The 9,597-nt window shown below is 54.5% G+C and overlaps 1 protein-coding gene across 1 annotated transcript; it reads right to left on the reverse strand.

The window, feature by feature from the left end:
* Positions 1-348: 348 nt before the first annotated feature.
* On the reverse strand, positions 349-9,248 carry dom34 (meiotic cell division protein pelota). Its single transcript, XM_002955650.1, has 16 exons — positions 9,075-9,248; positions 8,667-8,752; positions 7,754-8,393; positions 7,442-7,518; positions 7,149-7,233; positions 6,809-6,918; positions 6,200-6,238; positions 5,747-5,794; positions 5,260-5,370; positions 4,701-4,785; positions 4,309-4,375; positions 3,715-3,784; positions 2,892-2,966; positions 1,884-1,962; positions 1,458-1,573; positions 349-1,258 (listed from the first exon to the last, which is right to left on the reverse strand). Exons 3-16 carry the CDS (start codon positions 7,818-7,820, stop codon positions 1,136-1,138), a joined length of 1,152 nt encoding a protein of 383 aa, XP_002955696.1. The 5' UTR covers positions 7,821-8,393; positions 8,667-8,752; positions 9,075-9,248; the 3' UTR covers positions 349-1,135.
* Between the last annotated feature and the right edge of the window lie 349 nt (positions 9,249-9,597).

The raw sequence follows: 9,597 nt of genomic DNA on the forward strand, positions 1-9,597 counted from the left end.
AGAATGTGATTTTTTACTGGTCAAGTGCAGCACCCCAAGGAACGCCTCCCACACAACACTGTGTGCCTTATTCACAAAGAACCGCGAGCTGTCCTTTATGTTGGTCTTTGTCTTTTTCGTCTTTTTGTCTTTAGTATTTTTTATTTGTCTTCGCATTTCTTGCTTTTAAACAATCAATTGTTCTGTGGACTTCTGCATGCCAAAAGACATGCGGACGCGCCCGCGTGAAACGCCAGGGCGTTTCAGGGAGCACTTGGGCAACCCGCTGGCCGGTCCTCACAGCAGCCAATCTAGCCAAATCACCGCACGCACGCGACTTTCACAGGGCCGCTCGTACATGCATCACGTTTTTGCGAGGCTGCTTAAAATATCAGCACGGAAACGTACGCGGCTTGTGCTCCGGCCCTAAGTATCGGAGTCGAAGCACAAAAACGGTATCAGAGAATTACGTGAAAACGTCCCGGAGCTCGACACCTAAACGTTTTTATTATAGCTTTCTTACCATAACCAAGAAACATCATAGAACCGTCACACGCTAAACGAAAATTGCATAGTTTCACTGCATCACTGACATTGGAAAACCTTTAGACTGCATTGCCTCAGTTGCCGGACCATGGCCCAACCTCTTCCGTCCATCCCCCTTTTCAGCCCTTACACTGTCACCACGCAGCCCCACCACCATCACGCGCACAGACCAACCATCAGCCACCTGTCTCTTCGAGGGCTGCCCGGAATCAGTCCTTGACGAAGCAATTTCAACCTCCGAACATTGCATTGAATGGGTCCATAGATGAACACAACACTCTCAGGACTCGTGGCCCCAACCGCAAGCAACGTCCCAACCAAATCCCGCAGCGAAGCACCGCAGTTTGTACACAGGTACGCCTCCACACATGGCCACCGTACCCCGGCCGTGTAACCAGCGAAGATCGGCCAACAGCGCCGGCTGAGCCGGGTCCCAGTCAAATGTGCTTTGTCATCGCCGCATGGACAAACCGAAGGGACAAACCACGCGTGGGCCCGGAGCCGGACCTGCTGCGACCCTGTCCCGACATTGTCCTGTCCTCTGCCCCGCCTTACTCCTGTTCAGCATTGCGCGCTGGTGGCCCACGGGTCATTCGCGAGAACCCCTCCTCTACACCAAGCCCTCCGCAGAAATCTCCATGTCCTCGAGCTCGGGTAAGGGAAAGCGCAGAATGGCGGCGATACCTGACAACTGCGTGAGCTGCTCGCCTGACACGTGCATCGCGGAGAAGATCTGCAGCGAAGGTAGCGGGAAGGGGTTTGCAGCACCAACAGAAACACCAATAACAGCAACAGAGTGGGAAAGTGGTATCTGATGTTGTAACGGGTAAATTAACCACATAGGCATGCGTAAACACGGACGCATACACATACACGCACAGGCGCGCCGGCCTCACGTAATATAAGCACGCACAATGTTTTTTGCAACCCACCAGCGCCTCGCCACCCGCCTCCCGCACTCCCTCCACCAGTTCCGCATATCGCCGGCGCTTCTCGATGTGGTCGATGCGGAAGAGTGAGTCGCTGATGAGCAGCACCTGGATGGCACCTGGAGGCGGGACAGAAAGGAGGGCCGGGACAGGCTTTCGGAACGGATGCATAGCTGCGAAAGTGCTAGACCTTTCCGCAATAATGCGCAGCAGCAGTACGATACGATGATTGCTATTTTGCTTAAGTCCTGTCAGGGTAACTGCAAACCCAAACTCCAACCTAAGTCCGACTCCACATATCCTAAGTGAAATTGTGCATACAGGTCCCCGGTCCATGCATTCCCAGCATCCGGCCGCTGCGCGCCTCGTGACATTGCTTCTAGCAACACCGCAACTGAATAATACTCTGAAGCCCGACACGGTACCCACCGAGCTCGGCGGCGGCGAACACATGACCGGGGCCGTAGAAAGCGCGGGAGGAGTCCGCGGCAAGCAGGTCATAAAAGTCCTGGCGAAGCAAGGTACATATCATGGGCAAAGACACATCGGAAAGGGCGCACAAAACTATGTGATGGCAACAAACATAGGTGATGTAAGAAGTGCTTAGAAAGCTAGTTGCGCTTAACGCAGCTCTACAAGCGCCAAACATCGCCACGTCGCGCTGGCGGAGGCCGCCGGCGGCTACCTCCCACCTGCGCCGCCACATCCGATGCCGCCGTGCACGAGGCAACTACAGCACCGTAATTCCGGTATCACACAAGTGTCCAAACCCTCAGGTAAATCGAACAATTCTTTCCTGCCCAGGCGTGTCTGGAAACTTCTGGCAGCTGACCCAGTCCCCCCGGTTGAAAGTGGACACGATGAGCGGAACAATCCCGGTGGCGATGATGACAGTAGCATGATGTGTGGAATAGGGGGACATATCTTCACCCGTGGCCGCTACCCGGCGAAACCCTGCCTTTCCCGGTATTTCGGGGCACCCTCATCCAGTCACCCTAGTCAACTTCTCAGTGGATCGCTCAGGTTCCGCACCCACCACCGGCATCCAACGGAATCTGCCGGATTGAAGGCGGCTTAACCCCACTCCTGGTCAGCTCGCAAGATCACTTTATCCCAGGTCACCACCGTCCGTTGACTAGGGCCGCTTTACCCTCCACCATCGGAAGGATTTTCGACCCTGAAAGGTCTCGATCCCCAAATCTCCCGGGGGCAATGATCCGTGCCTTACCAGAAGTGCCTAACCTAAGCATGATGTTGAGGACAATGGCTCTTGTGCGAATGATGTATGGATGGCTATGGGGATGATGGTGGATGTGATGATGGATGCCGTGGCACCCGGCACGGGAGGTATGGTTGTGGTTGTAGTGGTTGGTTATGGTGAATCAGCTGGTGAGCGAAGATAGTTTCCAGGCAGGTCTCGCTCTGTTGGAAGCCCACCTGCAGTGCGGCCACCTCCCGTGCAGCTTTGGTGTCCTTAATGCGGGCAGCGATGCCCGGACATGACAACACCTCCTGGATGGATGGGCAGCGGGGTGGATGGGGGAATGGGTTGCAAGACACACAGCAATGCCATGCATGGGAAGTAATAACCGATTGAAATATGTGTTCTTTCGGTAGGTATAGGCCGGGTGGAGGCTCCAGCTACCGCGAGGCCATCCACTAGGCCTGGGCACTTAACGCCTCACAGCGGCGACCTCATGTAGCTGGTCTGGTCTGGTGGCGCCTTTGTGTATATGAAGGTTCCGGGTTCGATTCCTGGTCAGACCCCCGACATTGTTCGGGAGGTCTAGGTTTACTAACGCTGCTGAGGTGTGGAGATGAGGTCTAGTTGATGGACTAAGTTTCGCATGCTGAGATGGTGGTGATGGCTGATCTGTCTCTACGGATGTTGGGTGACTGGATGAGGAGGGGTCTAGTTGGCAGGACCCAAACCGCCGTCAGTCGTACGGTGTAATCAACTTTCAATATATATAGTCCATGGCCTCCCGGCTTTGACGGACCCCCCCGCACTCGTGCGGCACTTGTAACTTGTAACTTGTAACTTGTAGCTACGAAGCCCCCAAAACACCCTAGCACACCAGAGCGACCTCCTTAACTGGCATTACCTGCCGTACCAACACACACAACCAACTCTTCTGAGTTCACCGAAAACCTCGGTTTTCTATCGTTACTCTCAGAAAACCTTCCGTTTGTACGCAGAGGGCTCTTTGGTGCGTCGGTAACTCTGGTCTCTGAATCAAGTCCCACAAACCGCACCGACCTTCAAACTATGCTTGTAGGCCGACGACGCGGGTGCCAGCACCACCTTGTCCTTGTTCTCAACCAGCGGCCTGCCAGCCGGGACAGCGAAAAGCCGGACAAATAAGCAGTGCAAAAACGATGTGGATACCACGGGTGATGTGGAGACCGGCAAGCAAACCATGGAGTGGTGATGGTAGATGGAGTGGTGATGGTAAAGACATGTGTCGGCGTTTACCAAGAGAAGTTGTGACGCTGCAGGCTAGCATTGCAAGACCCGCTTCAGTACAGCGATAGCCGACTGGGAGGAGTCGTTTGCGCACGGCCGGGTTATGAGACAACATAGGTTGCTTGCTTATACCACCGATGCAACCGTGCATCTTAGCGCTACATGCCAGCCCAGAATGTGGCAACCAGCGCTCCGCAGGCAACAACAACTACAGCAACCAAACAAACGTCAAAAACAAGCCCAGCGGTCAGCAACAAGTACTAGAAGCAGACAGCAACTCGCCTGCAGCAGTACCGGCCACCAGCACCACCCTGACAATGAGGTACGGACTGACGGCATCACCCTCCCCCTTTTTAACGACCCCTGCCATCCATCCGTCCAACGTACCTGACGTCCTTGCGCACCGCCTCCAGATCCATATACTCCTTGAACTGCTCTTTGGCGAATCCGGGACCTGGCGGATGCGACCCGCGCGACAGACCCCCCACAACAGAGGATAGGTAATTGCAAGCAGAGGCCAGGTGAGTGCCGAGAGAGAGAGCCGCATACAAACCTCGAGTCCATGAAGGAGTGGACGGGATTACCTACGGTGCCAACGCAGCGCCTACGTAGGAGGCTCCAACAGCAAAAAGCCACAAGGAGCCTAGGAAGTGTTGGCGGTCTCAGGTTCCATGCGAGAGGAGACCTCTAGCAGGTGGCGGACACCAGGCACTTAGGGCAGCGCAGGAGAGGACCAGTTTTCACGCCCTCCCCGCATTGACCCACCCAGTTTTCAGTACCTGCTATGACCAGGCACTTGACGATTGAGAAGTCCACGTGCCGAACCACAGCGTTGAAGACGTGCTCCAGGAAGCGGTTCCACGCCTGGTGAGTGGGTCGAACAGCTGTAGCAATAAAGCAAACTCTCCAGGAAAGAGTGCCAGAAAGCCAACTCAGCACTGTCGGCCGACAGCCAAGCATAGCTCCTCTGTTTCGAATGCGCGTCGATCTGCTTGTGTGTATGTGTGCGTGTATGTACGACCGTGTGCGCGCACGTGTGTGTATTAGCTTCTTGTTTGCCATGCCATTCGATTGGCCGAATTCGCATAAGCATTTGCTAGAACCCCGTGACATTTGATACGTGCCAATTTCCTGAATAAGGCATGCCGCAGTCTTACGAACAACACCCCCCCCCCACACACACACACAAACTATGTTGACAGTATCCTTGAGTTGACGCCGTCGTAACCACGGGACAGGAACCTAGGGGGGAATTACATGCAAAATTCCAAGGGAGTCCACTGCCGACTGTGAATGTAGGAAATGGAAAGCGGAGATGCGAGGACGGCGGCGGCTTACCTTGTCGTAACCCATGGCCGCTGCGCCGCGCTTGCGGGGCAGGTTAGCTTCCACACGGGCTCGAACCAGGGTCGTGCTGCCGCCCACCAGACAGACATTTGCCAGACCCTCCTGTGCGCCGAAGATTGATGGACCGGGTCAACGTGAAAATCAGCGGTCGCCTTCAGCGCTAACAACAGGTCCTGGGCTAAGCGAGTGCGTCCAGCCAACGCTGCGACTTCACAGCAAGCTCATGCACGGGCACAAGGAGGCGAGCCGCTGCTGGATGACACGAATGCTCGAATCCCCGTGCGCTTCTGACATTGCTCCGTCCCTAGCAATTGCTTCTTGTTCCCGCGCTCCATGCCACGTAGCACAGCCAGCGCGCACGGATCTGCCCCCTGTACTTCGGAGATCTCTTGCCTCCTCCTTCCGGGCCCGGCTATCTGCCCTCAATTCCCCCTCCCGTAAGGTCTCTGGCTCTCTTACCACCGCACCGCCACCTCACCGTGATCAGCACCGCCGCCAGGTCCGCTGACAACGCGACGTCCGTTGCCTGCCCAGGAAGAATTGCACGAATTAAGATGCGCAAGCGGGTTGCAACGTAGCGGTTCAGGCAAGAGCAAAATGTAAGCGCGTAGAAACGGTAACAACAGCCTGAACTCTGAATATCATTGACGATTGGAAATGAGCACGACGGGATGGTCCGAAATGGCACACATGTTGCAGAGTTAAGCACCGTTGCAATCCAACCGCCTCGTGCGCAGCTTGTTCTTGCCGATTTCGCGGGTGGATGAATACCGACACCGCTTAGTACAAAGCGGCTGTACCGAGACTCATCCGACCACGTGTTCGGCTTGGAAAAGTAGAACAAAAAAGCGATTCCATCGCAGCGCGTGTTTAGCTCTGCTACGTGCAGCCAGCCACGCACGCAACCTAGAACTTCGCAGTCCGCACTCACCTGTCGTACACGCTCAATATCCAGCGCGTCCCATGCGGCCTGCATTCACGAGGTGGCGTACAAAACGAGTTCGATCAAATACGTCCGTAACGGCCAACAACACCAAATGAATGCAGATCATGTCAACAGTGACAGCGGACCCCGAGCTGAAAGGATCACCAGCACATGTATTCCCCAAGTACCGAATATATGCCGAAGCTCAATGCACTGTTCGTAGCGAAGTATGGGGGGGAGAGAGGTGGCAGCAGCACTCCGAGGCACTGATGCCCAACAAACCCCAGTTATTCGGTGCACACAATCCGCAACATGGACCCACAACACTACTCTCTACAACTATATTTACATGATCCTCGCCATAGAGCCAACCCTTGCAAGCTTCCGAAGCGCAGTGTAGCCCTTAATCCCAGACGTTCGTTTGCGTTCCTCTCTGCGCCAGCAGCGCATGCGGACACCAGTCGAGGCCCGGCACTTTCCTTTCTGCGACTTTTCCAAGCGCCCCTTCCCCACAACATCAGTGATATCCCCAACGCTCATCAGCGCCGCCAACGTCGCGGTGATGCTGGTGCCGTCTCGACCTCCATTGACTTTCAGACGCTCGCGTACGCGTACCTTGTACAGCGTGAATGCGCGGCCCAGTTCCAGCTCCAGGGAATGGTATGCGCCCAGCTTGATGTGCTCGCTTTCTGTCAGGTTGCGGCCCTTAACGCGGATTACGCCACCTGATGGGTATGGGGGAAATTATAATCCAGGAAACTGAGGACAGGTAAGAAAGGTGAGAAATGATACGATGGTGATGCAAAAAAGCACAAAATCAACTGCCAACGTTCGAGAGGAAGACACGGACACGGAGGAGGGGGAATTAAGCTTGGGTGATGACGTGGTAACGTAATGTCCCTCACAACGGGAGACTTTGCGAGGGTAGGCTCAGCGTATCCGCCCTTACACCCACCCTCGGCGTCGAATTCGATGCCCTCCACCTCCAACGTGAGCTTCAGCTTCAGGCGCTCCGTATCTGCGCCCGTCCCCTTGTCCACCTTGCGAAAAATTTTGGTTGCGAGGAAGCGCGGTATTAAAAGTGTGGATGATATTTTAAGAAGGAATAGCGTTATTGATGGTGTGAACGAACAGAGCAGTGAGGGAACCCACATTTAGGGGGACAGCGGGACAGACAAGATGAGGCAACGAAGGCAGCCACCACTACATGACAACACTACAGCTGAGTTAGACTGTGCAAGTGCGCACCTGGACCTTACGAAAGGTGGTGGCAGTGATATGGTCGCCTTCACGGGCCAGGTTGTACACGTGCCACATATCTTCAGCTGCGGGAAGGGGTGTGTGTTTCGGGGACCGTATGGTGACAACCTGTCGGTGAAACGAGGACGGAGAGTGCCACACGCAACCGCAACGACGGGGAAACCGAACCCAGCAGCATTCCCATGCCCCTAACTTTCCGGTCTGGTCCGTTGATAATTCTTTACGAAGTACCCAGTCCCATCTGGGTCGACGGCGCTTTCACAACGCCGGCCCTCCTCGTACCACCCATCCGCCGCTCACCTTCCTCTGGTAGGAGCTTCACGTGGCCCTCCGTGCCCTTGGCAAAGCCCTCCGCCAGAAGCTTCATGGCGGCGCTGATAAACACGCACAATTATATAGGTGATGTCGGCTTGTAACACACGCACCACGTGGGAGGAAGGCGCTGACAGATGCGGTAGTGCAAGTTCACTACAATTGTTTATATAGGCTTTACGATCAATTTAGAAGGGATACGCCTTCCTGACTGGATGCGTCGTTGCGGCCGTGGGCGGCTCCCTAACTGCGAGCAGCGACGCTCTCTACTGTGGCTGGACAACTGCAGCTGCTGCCGCCCCTAAGACAAGGAACACCGTATTATGCACTTGATGCCCCAAAAAGGTCCAACGCCGCCGCCCTGCCGGGAGATGTCTGCAGAGAGTGTGACTGTAGAGAGCGTTGTGTTTCAGGCCAGCGTTCCCTCTCTCCTCGGGGTGTGTGAACTTCCCGCGCCGAAAAACTAATTACTGTTGGGATATGAAAGAACAACAACCCAGTAGAGCGCAGCTGAGATGAAAGCGATGAAGCCAATTAAGGTCAGGTAGAGACCGGTGGTGCCCAGCGGGAAGTCGGAGGCGATGGACTTCTGTCGGCGAGGGGCCTTGCGGGCCTGCACGGCGGCCCGCTGTGGGACACGAGGACAAGGGTGAGAGGGGACGGAAGATGCGTCAGCCTAAAAAGCCCAACGGAGAGAGGGCGTTACGCGTGATGGATGCGGCTTTGAGATGTCGAACGATTACGAGCTGTTAGTACGCGGCCGGGACAAGGCCAGACATCAAGACATGTTGGGGCATGGGGAACAGCGGGGAAGTAACATATCTGTGCGATTTGCCGGAGTGCGCCTGAATTTTCTCCATTTCCGGCGGCGAACGGGTCTTCTTCCTGTACGGACACTTACCTTCTCGCCCTTCAGTGCCTCGAACTGTTCGCGATCTCCCAAGACCTTGCGCACCGCAGATGCCGTCGTCCCACGAGTAACTTGATCTGGTGCGCGAGGAAACATAAGAAAGGGAAGAGGGCCGGAGACATTTAAAGGGGGCCGGAATTCAGACAAAGCTTGTTAGCTAAGCTGAAGCGTAATCCAGCTTGTTACAGATAAATCTTACTGCATGACAGGTGAAGTGGATACGTTTCGGCATAAGTGCCGTTGCTCTCGGTAAGTTACAGGTGTCGCTGAAAGCCAGTAGTTCGGTAGTCCCAAATGCTAGACAGTGCGTTAACAATGCTAGCGGAACAGAAGCAACTGCTGGTGGGGGGAATCCAATACCACTCAGCCCTTTAGACGAGATCGATACCTTGCGCATACCTTTATTACTCTTGGTACCCATCGAAGGTCCTATGCTGCTAGTTAGGTGATTAACAAGGGAACAAGACAGGACTTCAGCGCCGGTCGTTAAATATGGAAAGTTCCGAGACAACCTGCTGTTGCTGAAAAAACTCCTGTGGTTGCAGAAATTTTCTAGGAAGAAGTGCAACGGTGTGCAACTCTTAAAGACGAATCGGAAGCCATGCTCTTGCTACTTTCGTGTCTCGCAGGTAGAAGCAGTACGGAGTACGCAAGCAACCAAATGAGGCCAAATGCCTGCCGTTAATGTCTTCACACTAATTATGATAAGGGCGTTCCAAAATATCCACCTTTCAGGCACATACTTTTGCCCCTTTTTAACCCATCACGGCTGACGACCCTACGCACATTACACAACTATACCCGCGGGTCCCCAACTCCGCATCCCATATAAGAATGCCGGTTTCCAACTGCACAAACAAAATTGTGACATACAATTAAATATGTAAACCTTGCGCATTTACGCAATAAATATCATAAGGAA

This window comes from Volvox carteri (assembly GCF_000143455.1).
Source record: "Volvox carteri f. nagariensis unplaced genomic scaffold VOLCAscaffold_53, whole genome shotgun sequence".
In the NCBI taxonomy this organism is placed as follows: Eukaryota; Viridiplantae; Chlorophyta; class Chlorophyceae; order Chlamydomonadales; family Volvocaceae; genus Volvox; species Volvox carteri.

Coding starts and splice junctions, on each gene's coding strand:
- dom34 (XM_002955650.1), bottom strand. CDS start 7,820: ATGAAGCTTCTGGCGGAGGGCTTTGCCAAGGGCACGGAGGGCCACGTG. Junction 7,519..7,753: donor GAAGCTCCTACCAGAGGAAG/GTGAGCGGCGGA, acceptor CCCTTCCCGCAG/CTGAAGATATGTGGCACGTG. Junction 5,795..6,199: donor ATATTGAGCGTGTACGACAG/GTGAGTGCGGAC, acceptor CTTCCTGGGCAG/GCAACGGACGTCGCGTTGTC.